Source organism: Netta rufina (assembly GCF_964035555.1).
Source record: "Netta rufina genome assembly, chromosome: 5".
NCBI classification, from domain to species: domain Eukaryota; kingdom Metazoa; phylum Chordata; class Aves; order Anseriformes; family Anatidae; genus Netta; species Netta rufina.
In genome coordinates, this window is record NC_140128.1 from 40,185,886 (window position 1) to 40,204,903 (window position 19,018).

At 42.6% G+C, this 19,018-nt stretch overlaps 1 protein-coding gene across 1 annotated transcript; it reads left to right on the plus strand.

The window, feature by feature from the left end:
* Positions 1 to 1,132: 1,132 nt before the first annotated feature.
* FBXO33 (F-box protein 33) lies at positions 1,133 to 18,635 on the plus strand (the record flags this gene model as incomplete). The annotated part of the gene is made up of 4 exons (XM_084287474.1): positions 1,133 to 1,734; positions 6,910 to 7,020; positions 12,085 to 12,770; positions 16,506 to 18,635. 4 exons carry the CDS (start codon positions 1,133 to 1,135, stop codon positions 16,775 to 16,777), a joined length of 1,671 nt encoding a protein of 556 aa, XP_084143600.1. The 3' UTR covers positions 16,778 to 18,635.
* Between the last annotated feature and the right edge of the window lie 383 nt (positions 18,636 to 19,018).

The window sequence follows — 19,018 nt, forward strand, 5'->3', positions numbered from 1 at the left end:
GCCGTGTCGCTTCAGCAAGCCCAGGGCAGCGAGCTGTGAAGCCTGACTCTGCTACATGAACACACTGGGTAGTCTCGAAAGTGCGCTGACTCGTCATGAGCTCAGCGACGGGGAGTTGTTGAGTAGGTATTAAAATAAGGAGACGTGTAGGAGCACAGGTTCCTTTCATTTGCATCCTTCCAGGCCAGCTGAGTTCAGCTGCTTCGGAGGTTTCATCTCCAGCATCTTGCCTGCCTGGGGAAACGTGGCCTAATCTGAGCAGGGGATCTGCACGAGGAGCTTGTGTGGGTCCAGACCATGCAGGCAGGTGCGAGAAGCAGCCCTGGCCCCGCTGGGAGTTATCCAGCGGGGAGTTTCCTCCGGTTTCAGTCCCACAGTAACAGCTGCCCCGCTGGGATCCCTCCTTCTCGTCAGAGAAACCAGGCTCAGTCACGTTTCCCCGTGACCAGACGCGAGGAAATGGAAACGAAGCTGTTTTTTTTTTTTTTTTTTTTTTTTTTCTTTTTTCTTTTTTCTTTTCTCTGTTTCACTTCTGCTGCGAGGTGGGGAAAGCGGCCAGCCCCGGAGGAACGAGCTGGAGCTACTGCAGGGTCGGTTGGGATAAATCTATCCACAACGGGACCCTGCTGGCGCACAGACGGGAGCCGGGGCTTGGTGCGTGTCGGCGCGCCTTTATTTTCATTTCATTTTCATTTCACGCCTGCGTTTCCCTACAGCGCGCTGCTCTGCCAACCCCCGCGCCTTCCTCCACCCCCCCTGCCGCTACTGGGCGATGAAAACCGCACAGTTTATGCGTTATGATCGCAATCAGCTCCCTCCTCCGACCGCTTCCAGCGCCCTGAGGGCAGCGCCACGCGCCCCCCGCCCGCTGCCGGCGGGGCTGTGTGGCAGCCGGGCAGCGAGGGGTTAACCCCCCCCCCGCACCGCGCAGGCCGTTGGGCCGGCCCCGCCTGCCATTCGAACGGCGGCGCGTTCCATTCCGCGCCCGCGGGGGCCTCCCCGATCCCTCCCCGCAGCCACAAAGCGCGGCCGGGCCGGGCCCTCCCCCTCTTTCCCCCCTCCCCATCTCGGCGTGGTGCGTGCCGGCAGAGCCGCGTCCCGGCCGGCGCCCGCCCCCTGCGCCTTGTCATTGATGTTGTTGTTTTTGTCGCAGGAGCCCGAGGCCAGGCCGGGGCCGCCGCCGCCACCGCCGCCCGTGGCCGCCGCCGCCGCCGCAGCAGGGCCCGGGCCGGCTGCAGGCATGTCGGTGTGCGGGGAGGCGGTGGGCGCCGGCTCCCTGCCCAGCGAGCTGGTGGTGCACATCTTCTCCTTCCTGGCCGGCCCCGACCGGCTGCGGGCCTCGGCCGCCTGCTCGCACTGGCGGGAGTGCCTCTTCTACCCGGCCCTGTGGCCGCGCCTCCGCCTCAGCCTCCGCGTCTCGCCGGCCGAGCGCCCGCGCCTCGAGTTCCTCATGCGCAAGTGCGGCTGGTTCGTCCGCGAGCTCCGCGTCCAGTTCGCCGCCGACAACTACCCCAGCGCCTCCCCCTCCCCCGGGGCTGCCGTGACGGGGGCGGCGGCGGCGGCGGCGGGGGCTGGGGGGGATGGAGGCGGCGGTGAGGGCCCGGTGGTGGCGGCGGCCTCGGCGGCGGGGGGAGGCGGTGAGGCGCCGCCGCCGCTGTGCCCCCGCTGGCTGGACCTGCTGCGGACATACCTGGAGCTGGTGCTGTGCGTCCTGAGCAGCGTCCGCAACAACAGGTAGCGCCCGGGGGGGGGGTTCTCACAGAAAAGGGTTTATTTTTATTTTTATTTTTTTATCCCCGAGCCCCTGCGGCCGTAGGGTGAAGGGGCAGGGTGTGCTGGTACCCGCTGGGAAGCTGGGGGGGTGTGGGGGGGATGCTTGAGGGGCAGCCCCAGCTCCTCCAGGCCTGTGGAGGGGTTGTGGAGCGGGCCGGGGCCTCCCTGCCCTCTCCTCGGGCTTGCAGCGCACCCAGAGGGCTTTAAACGCGGTTCCTCGCCCGTTTGGGCCCGATGCAAACGGGCTGTGCGAGGTCTCGCTTTCAGTTCCTCTCCGGCGCTGTGCCCCGCAGGTACTTCCCCAGGGGCAGCTGCTGGGGCTGGCTTCCGAAAGCTGCTCCTAGGCCACAGCTCGCCTGGAGTCCCTGCCCTGTGGGACCCTCGGGGTGCGGGTCCCACCCGCCTCCGCCAGCCTTCTCCTGCCTTGCAGGGGGAGCTTTCGCCTAACAGTCATATTTTTGGGAAGTCTGACTGACGTTCTGAATGAAAAAAGTGTTTAAGTGGTGCTGGCGACGATCAGATCATAGGCAAATTCTGCCAAATGGACTTGGAAGGTTGAAATCCCCAGGAGGTGTCCCCTAGGAGTTTCACAGGGGAAAATAATAATAAAAAAAGAATTTTTTTTTCCGCTGCCTCACAAAAATGCGAGGCTGTCAAATGTGTTGTGCGAAGGCTCCTGGCATATTTTACTTTCTGCATTCTCTGCGGTCTTATCTGCAGCTTCTGCAAGGACACTGCTTTCTGGAGTTGTTTTTACAGATTTTGTATGTACAGCGTGGCTGAGAGTGCAGCAAAATACTAGCAGTAGTTGTTTCTCCACTACCTGTTCTCTGGAGATAAGTATAATTTCAGCGGTAAGATAGAGGTGGAAAGTCACCAACTTGGATAGGATTTTGCATTACTGTACTTTCCTGATGTCTTCAGATCGCTTGCACGCTGCTCTTTTGTTTTGAAATGAATAAGGTTTGACTGGGGAACACACAGTACCTCGTCATTACAGCGGGGTCTTTTTTTGGTGAGCAACTGAAAAACGCATGGGGGATTTACATTAAGCACTTAGTCTACTCAGAATTGCTTTTTGAATAACACTTTTTTTTCTCTAAAGGTTTTAAGTTTGATACTTGTTTCCTTGCAAGGCAACTGGTTAGTTTGTGTGTAGAACGTTGTGCTTTAGCTTTTCAGGTAGGGTTTTAAGATTGAAACATGGTGGGAAGGAACGGTAAGGTGCCAAGTTGCTGCTTGGCTCTCACCTCTAAGCCAGAGCCATCGTCACCTGCCTTGATGCTTTTTCATTTTATCTGTGGAGTGACTGCAGGATGCTCACCTTATTTCTCTGCTCTGCATCACAAGGGTAATGATTAATTCCTTCATGTCTTCTCGTACATGGGGTAGGGATTGTAATTTCCAAACTAAAGGAAACAGCAGCATTTTAACTTGGCCGGTGGCTGAATACAGTAAATGCATTCCTTTCGGAATTAAGTTTAAAACAGGATGATTCTTTCATAACTCTTGTCAGCCTCTGTGATAGCTTTTTTTTTTGGCAGAGAAATTCAAAGAACTTCCATCTTGCACTTCAAACTAGAGAGGAAAAAATCTGCTTTTGTGAAATGGTGTGCCGTTTCTTAACTGTGTAATCTTGTTGTAGGCTTTTAAATCTATTATTAAACAATACAGTAACAACCCCCTCCTTTCAGGAAAAATGTTCTTTAAATGACTGTAGAATTCCTTGAGGATTTGTAATACCACAGGACCTAAGAGAAGACTAAAGTAATGACTAGAAGTAATGCAATTTCTGGATGTCCTCTTGGGTACAGGGGAATGATGATGTGGTGGGGTTTTTTTTGCTAATAAAAGTACTTTCTGTAGAGTACAAAGCTGCTGATTTCTAATCAACTCTGCACATTAAGTCTCTAGAAAAATACTTTGGAGCAGTCTTTACTAATTCTGATGGAATGAAGGAAGTAAACTCAGCTGCAGGCACACAGTTCAAAACACCTGATAATACTATGATAGGTATTTCTGCTGGCACTCAGCATCCACAAAGGTACGTTCAAGGTCCCTCATGCATTTGAGGTAGAGCTCAAATCAACACAAACTTTGTTCTGCAAGTGACAGAGTATTACTCCTAAATACTGCTTTAATAGCACTGAAACCAAGATGAGTTCTGTAATTCTGTAATTTCTTTAATTGAAGTGTACTAACGTGATGTTTATAGCCATCTCTAGCTTTTCTGCAAGCAGTTCTGTTGACAGCAAGCGAAGCAAAATAAAAATGTCTTATTTAAGCACTTGATATTCTACTTCCTATTACAAAAAAAAAAAAAAAAAAAAAACAACTGTGGAGGTGCCTCGTTTCTGTAACAATATCAGGAGGGACAAGTTGTTTCTCTCTGGCTCTTAAGGGATCCTAATCATCTGTGCCTTCACAAGCTGGTCTTTCAAAACTAAGTTCAGGAAGGCGGGTGGGAGGGTGACAAACTTTCCGTGAGTCATTTCAGTGTGTACAGTAGCTAATAGGCAGGGACTGATCATCAGCTGTAGACTGCTCTTTTATGTAACTGTGAAGGCCTGAAGTAGAGATTCTCCTCTGGCTGCTTAAAGAGGAGGGCAGGAAGGTATTGATCCTCCCCCCTTTCATCTGCAGCGTGTTCGTTTGTGAGATTTGTTTGATCTGTGCTGTGGAAACAAAAATGCAGATTGTAGTAAACCAGGGAGTTTAAGTGAAGTACGGTATCTACCTTGGAGTTGCCAGAATTGTGTGAATCATTCAGAAGAGGAGACTGCATCTGTGTTTGGGGCTTTCTAATAACTCGCTTCTGTCATCCTAAGCAGGCAGCTGAAATTGGGGTAGGAATCTGATAACGCAATATGTGCCTTAGCACTTTGTTCCTGTTGAATCCAAGCAAGGCCCTTTTTGCTTCCTTTTGCATTGCAAGGTGGAGGATGGATGTTCATAAAGACCCACCAAACCTGAAGAAGGAGCATAGTAAGAGGCTTGGTACCTGTAGTATGCTTTTTGAGCTAGTGCAAAATGAATGCTTAATATTTAATAAAAATACTAAATACAAAAGAGGATGTTTCCCCAGCTGTGGTTATACACAGAATGTAGGATTAAGTTGCCACTATGACTTTCAGCAAAAGATGACAGTTAACACCTAAATAAATTTGTTTAAGCAGCAATGGACTTCGCTAACCCCATGAAATAAGGATGAGAGGTGAGCCAAATGCCGTGGAGATTATAGGGTACTACAAATAGTAACAAAAATCTAATACTGATTTGGACTGTGGTGGTAACAACTGTGCTGTGCATGGAACAATAATTGGATGTTTTCATTGGCCAAGTTTAGAGGTGGAAAACTTTATCTGGGTCTCTGTAGTGCACAAATAGCAGTCAGGTAGATGTAGGAAACCTGGAGGGTGTCAATAAATCGTGTTTTGTCTGTCCAGTAGCTCAGTAGCTCTAAAATTGATACTCATCTGCAGCAACATTCGCTGGGGTCTGGGTGGCACCAAACAAAACCTGTGTGGGATGTGAATACGCAGGTGAATCAGAATTGTTCTGAAGGTTGCATTTTGTCTGAGCTCTCAGATTTAAGTCCCTGAGATCAGAAGATAAAAGCCTAATTATAGTATTGGCTGTGAGCACTGCCTTGCACACCAGGTGGATGCTTCTGCTGCTTTCCCTGCCACACCAGACTTTCCTCAAAAGCTGTAGGCGACAGAAAAGCACAAAATACTCCTGGTGGTGTTGCCAGTGTCTTCAGATTTCCTTGCCAACCTTATTCTTCAGCTAGGATCAGGCATTGGCTGAGTCAGATTTATCAAATATTGTGCGTGTGGTTGAGGCTCAGTTATATTCCAGTATCACTACAGTAGTCCTGTATTTAAAACACTGAAGTGTTAGAGTTTCTGAAATGGCTGTAAATACTGGAGCAACTCCTAGATTTTGTCTGACTTGATAGGAAGCCTGTGGATCTTCATTCATCTGTAGAAGAAAAGTAGCAGGTGGGACAGCAGAGAGATTTCAGGGAACTAGTCTATGGTTATTTAATACTTCAAAACAGGTAAATGGTTATTTATGATTGATACCAGTTATAGCCTGCAATTCATACTTAAACTGAAAGCTTGACTACTTGACGGCTTTCTTCTGTTGGTAGAACATCTGCTCGTACTAGGGGGGCAGCGAACTGGCACCAGAGCTTCCCTAGCTTTGAGATTTGTGATTGTTTTGCATCTTCCTAAAAGCCGGTCTGAAGTATTAGCATACAATGTGTAGTCAGTTTAAAAAAAAAAAAAAAAAAAAAAAAGCCACAAACAGCTCCTCTAAAACTGCTATCATTTTCATATCTGTTGTTTGATCTTTTTTTAGGGGATAGCAAAGATGCGAATCAGAAGCAAACTGTGCTGGGGAAAGGGAAACTGACTGTCTAGCACGCTGAGACAAGTCCAGGGTAAACTTAGAGGTTCTTCTTTCACTTTTTAGGTATTCCTTCTAGAAATTTAAATTGTCTCATGGTGGACCAGTCGTTCTCTTCTGTTGACTGATGATAGAAGCTGTTCTGATATTTCCTACTTCAGCGTGATAGAAATCAAACACTGTTTGGGGGGCGAGGAGCTTTTGCTCAGCTTCCACATGAAGTTTGTGTTACCTCAGTTGAGGAAGGTTTGGGCCCCCATTTATAACCCAGTTGCCATATATAAGTGCTCAGGCAGGGTTTCTAGCAGTTTAATTCTACTTGGGTGTTAAGCTTGGTGTTAAGTGTTAAAAAGTAGGTATCTGATGTTTCCATCTGTGAAATGTAACACACATGTTCTAAGAGTATGTGAAAGTGCTGCTAGAAAACTTCTTGATAGTGATGGCTTGCTGAAAATACTCCTCTGTGGTCACTAAAAACTGGCATTTGCTTTACAGCTGGATCCAGCACTTTGTATATCCCTCTTCCCCTTTATGCTTCAGCCTCAATTCCTGTAGTTCCATACGTGCCTGTACTCTAGGGCAGAAGGATGCTTCCCAGAAGACGTTACATGTTCCATGCAATAATGTGTTCTTGCTGCCTGTGCTTGTTTTATCCAGAATGATTCCTTACAGTGCTTTAACCTTGTATAAAGATTCCTTTTTTGTTTCTTTGTTTCATAGGAACCTCCAGAAGTTAAGTCTCTTTGGGGATATAAGCATTCTGCAGCAGCACGGAAGTATATCAAATACATACCTCGGAAAGGTTGACCCTGATGGCAAAAAGATTAAGCAGTAAGTTATATTTATAAATTGTCAAGTATGTTAAAATAATGTTTTTTCCTGTCTGAAACACGTAACTGAGAAAGCTTTTTTAATAGGATTAGAATGTAATTCTTAAATTGAGTTGATTTTTTGTTTCTAGTATTTTCATGAAGTAGTCTGGTTTTGTGGCTTGTTTTTTCCCCTTCTCAGCAGGGTGAGAATCTCTTCTTTCTTCTTTTCATCGTGTTCTAGAAACAATATTAACTTAATGAAAACAAAACAGGAGGAGGAACAGGGATTTGTTACCAGCACCTCTAGAATTGTTGTATGTGAAAAAACGAGAAAAGGAAGTAATCCGATGTCCTCAATTCTTGTGAAATATGTGTAGGAAGTAAACTTGAAAGAGGACATAAGCAGTGACAACTTATTTTAAGTTATGTCACAAAACTAGGTTAGGTATTTGTAGAATTCCTGAAAGATCTTAGCTCACGGCATGCTTGTTTAGTCTCAGAGTTGTATTTTAGCTTGCCATAATTACATTACAGTCTTTACTTTGAATAACTAGTTTGTGTTTTTTTTGGAAGTGGTGAAATACAGTTTAAAAAGCTACTGCCTTCTGGAATAAGTTGCCCCTGAAGAGTGATGCTAACTAAGCGAACAAGTTTTAGTAATTCCAGAACTTGTCGTATAGATCACTTTAATTTGTGCCAGCTTAAACATCTTCTTCCCAGTAGCTGCAGAGAGGCGTAAGTACAGCCACTCTAGACTGTTACTGTTTATTTTTAAGTGGTTTTGAGAACTAGCCTAGATATACTATCAGCTGTATGTACATATGTGAATGCAAATGTCAAACTAAATGTTTGCTCCTGACTTAAACTTGGACATCAATGTGAATGCAGACATGTGTCTTTGTTATCCCATTTTCTTTAAATTACTCTAACTTCTTCATTTTGAAATTAAGATTTGTATTATAGTGCTGCCTGCAGGTAATAGGCCAATTTGGTAAAAGCCCCATTTTCATATCCTTTGTGAAAACATAAATACATAATCAAATCATGGCCAAGGGGCTTAAAGAGAACCGTCTAAGCAGATGTTTACTCAGCTGAGCACACAAATATTTCTTCAAACAAATAACAAAAATTACTATGCATACTTCATAGCCATAAACTGTAAAAAAAAATAACTATCTATCTAATGCAAGGTTAGTTTTTTACATGAATATTGACCTTTGCACATTCTGGAATGAGCAAATAAATGCTACTTTGCTTATGTTTGTTTTGCTAGAATAAAGCAGTGTCTTTTGGGACCCACTAGCTCTTTTCTAAATTAAAAGAAAATTGGCAGTGTTTTATTCAGCATTCTCAAGTTCGTCAGCATTAGCAGCATATACTTCAGGAAGTAAATCCCAAGTGCAGAAGGCAAGACTAAGAAGATGTAAGGTGTTTGCATCTCTGAAGTTGAAAAACGTGGGTGCTGACAGCTAACACTGCAAAATACTGGGCAACCTATGGAGGCAATGTTATTGGTGGTTGAAGATTTAGGAACCCAAATGGTGGTAAACCTTAGTAGCTGTTTCAGGAACTTCCTACAGTCCAAACAGGGAAGAAAACACAGCACTTCCTCAAGTCCGAAGCATTGAGATGAGTGTCACAGGCCATGGGTGAAATCTTAGCCAGCACAGAGCCATTGGTCTTTGCCAGGGGGAACATCCTAAGGGCTGTTCTCGGGGAGAGGAGGCCTTGGATTATGTTTCCAAAATCACCCTTTTGTAGTGATCAGCATGTACAATATATGGCTTTGTAATGCTTTTTCTCTTTCTGTATTGTGTATGTGTCCCTGGATGCTTCCTAAAATTCTCTTTAGACCTCAGTTCATTACTGTGTAGAAGTTCATCAGAAACAATGCATTTGTCTTGAGCTGAGCAAGGGGTATATGTGTAAAAGTTTTGTTTTCTGAAATGTTTCCATGATTGATCCACGTGGCTTAGATAGTTTGGTTTCCAAAAGAAGCAGGTTAGCTCCTCATATTAAACTAAACTTATTGATTGGTGGTCTTTAATTAAACAAATGGGCCTTACTAATAGGTTTGCTTCCTGTCTGGGGCCATCAAGGTACTTCAGTACCTGTCAGGACTTCTGGGGCTTAAACAGTTAGTCAGCCTTTGGTCTGTCCTCTGCCTGAAAGTGCCACCTCTGGCATTAATTGTAACAGTAATTTATTTTGAGGTTTTTATTGCTGAGGTAGTTTTCTCCAGTGTGGTAGGTTTCAGGCTGATGGGGAACATCCCATTAACTGTTCTTTACAAGGAGCAAAGGGGACTGATTAAGTACACTTTTGAGGTATCACTACGCTAACTTGCTGTCTTGCACGTGCTGAGCTTTGCTCATATTTTGTGTTCTATGTACTAAACCCTGCTAAAATGTCAATTTTGTAAATGAGCTTTAAGGTAGTCCTGTGTATGTTACAGTGAATATTGTACTATGAGCTAGGTAGTTCAAGTGAAAGTTAGAAGTTAACACCTATTTTATTATCATAGTAAGAATTCACTTAATGTGTTTTAGAAACTGACACAATTCAAGCTGTTCTTGCAGACTCCTGTTAGATGCAGTCTGCTTATGAAAAATAGGATTCGCATAAGAATTTGCGGGGGAGGGAAAACCCGTATTAGGTGCTTGAAAAATGTATTCAAAACTTGTTGAAATGAATAAATAGCTGGTGGGTTTTATTGTTCTTCCTGTCCAGCCTCACATAAAGCAGATATTTAAAGCAAACCAAAAACCAGTCGTTGTTAAATATTCTACACAGACGTGTTGAGTCTCTTATCTATTTTTATTAAATTGGTAACGAGGTGGGGAAAGGAGTCTTAAAAATTTTCCTAGGATATATGGACAGGTAACCTACCAGCATAAGTCTAAATATGAGCATAAATACGTCAGTGCGAACTTAGCATTAAATTGGTATTATTTCTCATAGTTTAAGTTGTATTGAAAGAAGAGTGCTCAAACAGTACTCTTCTGAGCCTAATTATTTAAATCATAACAGAAGCACAATTAAAACAAAATTTTAGTGCAGTAAGGCATAGATGATAGATGTTCTACTGAGCATGTCAAAATTGAGTTGTCATCTATTAAAAAATTCCTATTATGATTGATTACTTGGGCTATTACAAAATAAAGGATTCCATTGCTGTAGATGTTACATCACCTTTCCAAGCTGCTGCAATGAGAGCAGGGAGAGAAGAGACTCTGTTTGTTGTGGGAGAAATTAGGGAGGTTCCTGTGGCAGAACCTTTTCCTTTGAGTGATCATCAGAGGATCTGCCTTAAATTTAAGCTTTGCCAGAAACAGACCCCAAACAAACATTGCCAGGATCAAATAGCTCTCATCTGAACTCCAAAAAAATTTAGGAGTAAAATAGCAAAAATGCGTTATTTGTAATTCTTGACCTGTTGTTTAAAACTGTTTAATTTTTGTTGCCAGTCCTCAATTAAAAAAAAAAAAAAATACTTGGAGACAATCTAGAAGATCTGCAGTGTATATAAACCTGATGACTGTACTAGGCAAAATGTTGGAAACTATTGAGATATATAACTGATAAATGACAATCACGCCAACTGTTCTGCGTGAACAAAGAAAAGGCAGGCCTTTTACAGTTGCAAAAGCTCCTCTTAAAGAGGTGACTAGGTAAATTCATGGAAGTGAGGTCCCTGAGGGTTACTAAAGACAGAAAGCCACCTCTGGCTTAGGAGGTCAAAGTTACAAGTGTTTGGAAATGTGAGGAAATCTCTGAGAATTACAACTCTCTTTCTATCCCTCTTAAGGTATTAGTTTCTCTGCTGTCAGTCAGGATACAGAGCCTTTAATTTTGTCTGGATGGTATCTTGATTAAAGATAGGTAGATAAGAATAACAATTTTGTAAAAATTTGAAGCACAAAGATTTCTGCTAGTTTTGTACTAGATTTTTTTTATTTTTTTACCATATTCCTTGAAGTTTTGTGAACCTGTTGTAGCCTGGCTCAATTGCTTCCTTTAAATGCTGGGTGTTCCTTCTGGCTGGCTGGGGTTTGAGATCAAATATGTCTGTATATGCATCCTAAAATGTACGTGCTCAAAGATTACTTGTCATTGGGGCAAGAGGATTCTTTGGAGCCTCGGTAGGTGAGGGATGAAGATTGAAAAAATACTGCTTTCCAGGAAGTAGGTAGGGTTTGGCCATGCTGTTGTTGTTTATTCAAAATCTTACTTTAAAATACTTCTCATGCATTCTTGAATTAAATAGCTAAATTTAAGAACATTTGTGCATTAAAACAATAAATGGGCAGGAGAGGTGGGATGCATCACAGTGAGCATGGTATAATCATACAGTGCGATAAATCACATGAGGACTCCAGCAGTCCCAAGTGATTCTGGCACTGGTAATCTGGGTTTGTCGTGTTCCCATGTCCAAGCTGTGTCGGTAAAATTTGAAGCTGTTGACAATGAGAATCCAGTCAGCTGTACGTTCAGAGTTATTTCAAGAATCTTCTTAGGTGTTTGTTCCTTACCCTGTGAGGAAAATAAAGCAATTGGTTTCTATCATTCTAACATATGTTCAGAGGCAATCTTCTCCAACTTGTCAATGAAAATTATTTTTTCCATATTGAACTTGCCGTACTAGGGAGATCAGCAACTACGAAGAGCTGTTTGAAAAAATTAAGAACTGTTTTTAATGCATTACAGGTCTTCTTACTTGCATGACCTTAACGTGTATGTGGGAGGGTGTTAGTGCGTGCTGGGATCTGTGCTGAGAAGTATGAAATGAAGGGTCGTAGTGCACCACTGTTTTGGAAAAAGCAAAGTACTTATTTTTTTTCAAGACAGTTTTCAGTTTTTAACCTTTTAAGTGCAGTGGTGATTAAAGCACAGTGGGAAGTTCGCAGTGTGTTGGGTTCTAACTGTGGTAGTTCACAAGAACTCCAACAGTAGCAGCTTCTGCAGAATAAGGCCATAAATGAAAGAAGACTAATTCTTGAACAAAAAAATAAAAAGAGTGGTAAGCAATTGGTAAGACTAAACCGTGTCTAACAGCATCATTGTCTGTTTTGTTTCCTTGCAGAATACAACAGCTGTTTGAAGAGATATTAGGCAACAGCAGGCAATTGAAATGGCTGTCTTGTGGGTTCATGCTGCAAATAGTAACTCCCACATCACTGGCCTCCTTGTCAAACCCCATAGCCAACACCATGGAACACCTGAGCTTATTGGACAACCACATCCCTGGTAACACCACTCTTATCACTGCAGTCGAATTGGAGCGTTTTGTGAATCTGCGTTCACTCGCTTTGGATTTCTGTGATTTTACAGCTGAAATGGCAAGAGTCCTGGCTGATAGCAACCATGTGCCTTTGCATCGACTGTCTCTCCTGGTCCACAGTGTTTCCATAATGCACAAGTCATTGGACAGTATGCCAGAAGATGAGAATTGGAAGGCGCTGACGCGCAACAGCACCAATCTTCGGGTCTACATAATGGCTTTTGATGTCAAGAGTGATGATATGCTAAGGATTCTTAAGCCCAGTATCCCCCTAGAGAGGATTCACTTTGACAGCTACATCACTTGTGTTTCAGGAGCTGTTGTTGACCTCATATCCAGGCAGTATGACAAGTTCCTCACTCACTTTATACTAATGAATGATGTGATAGATATGTCTGGCTTCCCAGATCTTAGCGACAACCGGAATGAAGATCCACTTGTCTTACTAGCCTGGAGGTGCACAAGACTGTCTCTCCTAGCTGTTCATGGTAGGTAATACATTGCACGAGCTTAGTATGTGACTGATATCCTTAGAATGCTTCATCCTTTCTTGTGATGTGTTTTAGTAAGAATGCTGTTCAGAAGCCTGCTATGCAGTTGCTGTACAAGCTGTTGTACCTTCTACTGGTATTTTTGTTTGAAAATAGGAAGTTTTTTTTCTGTGTACGTGTTCTAAACATTCTTGTAGCTTGCTAACCTTTCATGAGAGGTCACTCAGGATTTTGTTAGGCTGCTCACAGAACAGGGGATAATGAAGAACTGGGCGTTCAAGGAGGCTTGTCCTGGAAGTGGCCTGCACTGTGCCGTTCCACCAGGTGGCCAGGCATGTGAACGTGAGCACTGTAGGTGCCTGCTGTGGGTACTGAGCTCATGGGCTGTTAAGATTAGATAATTGTTCTTCCTGTTTGTGTAAATAACGCCGGTTAAGTGCCCCAGGGCTGAAGGGAGGAAGTCTCTTACCAGTTTGGTAAGGCCTTGGCAGCAGATGAAGGTGGTGAACAAAATTTGAGACTTCTCTACTTGAAGAGTGGGGAAATAAAATAATGCAGAGGAGGTTGCCTTGCTGAGTGCATTGGTTTCACTAGTATACAGAGCTAGGTTTATCCCACCTATTTGCTGTATAATTGCGAATCAAATAATGGCACATTTATATTCAGCTCTGTGAACTCTACAGTACTTGTTAGAAGGTAGAATCATTTGGCACATGTGAGGCACCTGAAACTGAAATAATGCAGAGTAGTTATTTTTGTGCTGGAATTGGCTTACCGAGACCAAACTTGTTGCTACATGAAGGAGTTAAGTGATGACTCCGTGCTCTGCTGCGTGAGAGTGAGTGCCCATTTCCTCAGGCAGCTTGCAGGAGTGAATTCCCAGTTACTCAGCACAAACAGGAGAGATCATCATCAGCAGCAGAGATAGTACATTTGGATCTCGGTTGAAGGCAGAAGGTTCTGTTGTATCTGCTAGGAAAAGGTTTTCGCCGTCTTCTACTGAAAATCAGTGGAGAAAAAGAATCAATCCAGTGGTCTCCCCTTTATAGTTTCACTGACAGACTTTGCAGATTGACATATGACTGTGCCACTTTGTAAAGAGTAGATTTTAACAGTTTCTTTAACATTTGGATAAAAGTTTTAGGACCTTTTTAAAAGGAAAGAAAATAATCAAACACAACAAACAACCCAAAACTTAAGTTATCATTCTACCATAGGAAATTCTTCTAATCTGATCCAAATTTAAAAAGATGATAAAATACCTGATCATAAAGTGTAAGTATCTTCTAATATCAAAACACGTCTATTCAGTAGGATATATTACTCTGTGCAGAGCATTGGGAAAGCAAACGCCTTCTGCAGTTCTATGTAATCAAATAATTCTTACTGCATCTTCCTTCTTTGGAGAGCTTCTTTGTATACCTGGAGGAGAGAACGGCCAGACATCACCCTTGCTCTGATTTTGAAATCCAGGTTCTTCCCATTTCCTTGTAGAAGGTAGCAAAGCTCCTTATAAACGCCTCATCTTTAAGTTGTGAATGTGACTTCTCAGGTGGTGTAGCACAAGCACCTTTCTTAGTTATGGTGAGAAAAATGTGGCTAGGAGGAAAGATCTAGAATGCTGTGACTCTTCAGTACAGCATCTTATCCTCACGTCTGTATTTTCTGAGACTTACCAAGCAGTGGTCTCTGGTGCTACTTGTATTTTTGTGATACTATCAAGTGTTCTTCAGGAAAGCAAAACCAAATAGGTGTATTTGTTTGAGGAGCCATAACTTGCTCTATTTGTAAGGGCACAGGTTTCATCTATATTTAGACAAGAAATGGTTGTTCTTCAGTTTCCAATATTTTCCACAGGTTTTTGGTTTTCCCTCTTATGCTTTTAGTTTGCTCTGAAGAAGTCTTTAATTTGCAGATAGCTTTGGCTGCCACTTGGCAGTGACCAAAGAAGGAAGGAAGAAAATGTTCTAAGGATGCTCTCCTTGGATAGCTCACGATTCTTTCCTGTCTCCTGTGGGAAGTCGTATCATCGTTCCATCAAGGAACCCATCTTCAGGGGCAGAGTCAAGGGTATTCAATACTTGTTGCAGCATGAAGGAGCAGTGTGAGGAGTGTGTGGTCTTTTGGGATGAGAAGGGGACAATAGGATAGCCAGAGGCATCAGGAATTATAAATCAGGAGCCACCCCATCCAGACATGCTGGAGCCCTTTTTCCTTTTTTCTTAAGAGAAGGACACTTTGTGTGGGGTTCCAAGATTGTATTGTAAACATCTTGTATTACCTATCCTCTGTTGTATTCTGTCCCTGAGCAAAACTAAAGTTGACATTTTTACCAGCAAGGAAAAAGTCAAGACAACTGTAAGGTGTTGTGAGCTCCTTCCAAGTCTGCTAGGAATGTAATTCATAGAGGTGCAGTTTTCCATTGCGTTTAATATCCTGCAACCTTGCAGGTTCATCTTCCGTGACTATTGTGCTAGAGGTAAAGTATCAGCCAGTGAAAATCACAGGAGTTCGTACCTTTTTAGTGGTTAATACCCTAGAAATGAGCCATTTAGGTGTTGCAGGGTTTCTTGTTTAAAAAAAAAAAAAAAAGTACCTTGAGCAGCATATTTACAGGAGACCTTAGCGACAAAAAAAAAAAGTAGGAAAAAGTAGAATGAAAAATTCATTAATCTATTCCTTTAACTTCAGTTTTTCTCATTCTTTAATTAGCTGTCTTATTTTGATTCAGTAGCATGTAGAGCGTGGTACTTGCCTTGTTGATTCCTTCAGCAGTGAACTTCCCCGGTTCAGATTCTGTGCAGACTGCAGCTTGCCTTAGCCTCCGAGTGGGCACCCCACCAGGACGCATGGTGCCTGTGACAATAATGACGAAGGCAGAAATGAGCCTTTTCTTTTTTTTTTTTTTTTTTTTTTTTTTTTGCAAGGGAAGGGTTGGCTTGCAGAGCTCCCAAAATAGGGGAAATTCCCAAATAGTTTATGTTGTGCCTGGACAGGGAGGAGCTCAACATTTGCCTTAGCGAGGATACAGCAAACTGTTGGAAAAGAGCAGGTAGCTGCAAGTGTTTTGAAAAAGGGGTGCTAATATATGCTAATGGGAAGAGAGGGAAGCCTTATAATTATGTTTAATTCCAGCTAGAATAACAAGATATATGTAGATTATTTTTTTTGGTGCTGGTATGACCTATTTCCTGGAGAGGCTTCTGTTTGTTTTTTCCTCTATTAAGTCCACCTCTAATGCAACAAAAGCTAACTTTTTATAGCTGAAACACAGTTTTAAAGTGGTTCTTTTATATATTAACTTGAATAGTTGATACAACTTGATTATGTAGTTGTATAATAACTAATAGTTGATTAGTCCCTTCTTTGACTTATAAATAAGTAGATCACAGAAGGCTTGAAGTTGTTTTTACAACTTACTTTGTAGCAAAGAAGTTGGTACAAATGGTGGAAAAAAATAGACGTGGAAAAGCTTTGTTAAAAAAAACTTTTTGATACTTCCTTATTTAAGATCTAAATGGAGGTGTTTTTTTTTTTTTTTTTTTTTTTTAATGCATCAACAACAAAAAAAAATCATGAGGAGGATTCTGCCAGACAGAAGATGATTCTGCCAGACAGAAGATGCTGAAAGAAGTTGGGAAGGATGCTTTGATGTTCTGGCATTAAATACATGTGTAAAAAATGCCTTGAGTGAAGTTACAGAGCAACTTTTTTTTTTTTATTTCCCCATAGGTTACACAGTTTGGGCTCATAATCTTATTGCAATTGCTCGTCTTCGTGGCTCTGATCTGAAAGTTCTTGAAGTCACAGAAGAAAGCATTGATTTCGACCAAGGAGAACTGGCTGATCAGGACGTGGATCCGGTGCATAATCTCATTGAGCAAGTATCTCTCGGATTGGGTCGGCCTTGGCACGCAGTGATGGACATAGAACTGCTCAGTGTCTTCACTGAGCCAACTCGTCATTTTTACAGAGAGATGCAAAGCTTCAGTGAAGGCATTTAGCTCCTTATTTACAATTCCTGTGGTTACATATGCAAGTAGGGTCCTATTATGTTTTTTCAGTAGCGTGAATTAACCCCTTTTGTGCTGTGTTTAATCAGTATTAGCTATATAGAATTACATATGTGTATTCTACTTCTTGATCAAAGAACGTAGTCGGGTATTGGTTTAGAAGCTGAAAGTGGCAGTGTTTAGGGTTTTCACGGTTAATGGACTTGTCTACCAAACCTTACCGGGATACAGCCAAAGGCTGTCTGAGGTTGCCGGCTAACTTTACTTTTATCGAGTAACTGTGTTTTGAATGATTTTACTATTATATCGGAGTTCTGCGCTCAGGAGCCAACTGTTTTTAATATCCATATCCATAGCCCAGCAGATTTCTCTGCTGTCATTGTTTGCTTAATCTGGTAGCGTGCAACTTAATAGGCTTAAAAGGAAGAGAAGTCTATCCAGGGCTGTTCATTCTTAGACTCTCACCTTGCTTCATTTCCCATGCAGCTTACGAAGCATGACTTGCTGCCGATGTCCGTTTTTCTTAGCTCTGTTAAGCAGTGGTGCGAAACACTAGCTTTTTGGATACCTGCACTTCCAGATGCACTCCATAAGCTGTAGTATTTCAGATTCGTTGTAAACTCGTCCTAGTTTATTCTCATTTTCTGTTATCTTCCTCAAAAGTTAGCTTTGGGCCAAAGTGTAAGAGAAAAAAAACAAGAATGTGCGCTCCGATGAGGTAAAAGCGTAACAGTGAAGACTTCAATACAAAGGTATACACCTGCAAACAAACGTTAGTCGTGAAATCCCTAGCAACCAAGTCACTGGATTTTCTCTGTCAGCGCCTGTGTCAGCTGCCAAAGAATAGATTAAAAACGAAGAAGTGCCCACATGCTGGCAGGGGCAGGCCAACTTCTGGCCAGCCAGATACTGCTAGATTGTAATATATAAGGTCGAATTTCGACCTGTGGTACACAGCTGTGCTGTGGCTCAGTCAGCAACCTCAGAACTCTTAACAAACATGCACCTGTTTCACTGTGAATAGTGAATGTAAAGGAAGGAAAGGAAACAAATACAAAGCTTGTTCTATCACAGGTATGAGCTGCTATGATGCATGAAGAACATTCCATGAAGTATGTTTTAAAATCTTGTTATATCTGAGAGGCTTTAAAAGCCGATTTAACTGTTTCAGGGCAACCGCGGTACAGACGTGGTCTCTGTGAGACTTCCACCTGACCCCAGTCTTAAGTGGTACGAATGTTGTGCATTTAATGTTTAAAGGACAGTCTGCAATAATAAAGTAAGTGGCCAACGTGGGTGCCCAGCAGTGCTGAGACCTGGCTGCTATATTGTAAGCTTTGGAAAACACAATTTATGCAACAGATGTCCAGATATGATTCTATTTATGGAAAAAGTTTATATGTGTTTTACAAATGGTTTTACCATCTTATATTAAAATGACCTTTTGACAGGTGTGCGCTGTTTTGTCTCCAGTGAGCACATACCATGCGGATTTTATATGTACATCAGTAGAGTGAATCCACTGGCACAGTGTGTGTATATGCCAGATGTGGTGAGATTTTATCTTATAAATGTGATCAGATTAAAAAAATAAACTCCTGACAGAAAATGTAAGGAAACCAGCTGAATGTTTGAATTGATGACTGATGTTGTATGGTTTATGTTAAATGTATATTCTTTTAATCAATGAATAAAGCATTAAAAATTGATCACTGTATAAAATATTTTTGTTGTATCAGCATGAGAATTTCTAGACTTAAAATGCAGCAATCGTTCATAAGTTGTGTATAACTGGTAGCTCCCATTGTGTTTAGGTCAACAAAAGAGTCTAAAATGTCATACAGTAATTTCTTGGCTGAATTTTGTCAACTTATTTTTGGGTGGGGAGGGGTGGGGGGCGGAAGGATGCTTTGGTAACGATCAGACCACCAGACCCGTTAGCACAAAGAGTATTTCACGGTATGACTTACAAGACTGATACGGTAAAATGTGGATTGTAGAAGACTATTTTGAGAAATTCTTGCATCCGTTGCAATTGCTTAAATCAAAACCTAATGTGCGCTAGAAAAATGTGTAGTACTTCTTTTGGTGTCCCACTATTAAATAGATTATGAATACCCGCAACGCTTCAGTTTGACCTTTTCTCTGTACTCAGAGTACGTAGCTGTGTATTCTGAATGAAAACTGCAGATGGCTGATAAGCTGCCCAAGAGCTGCTGTGCCCTGCAGTGG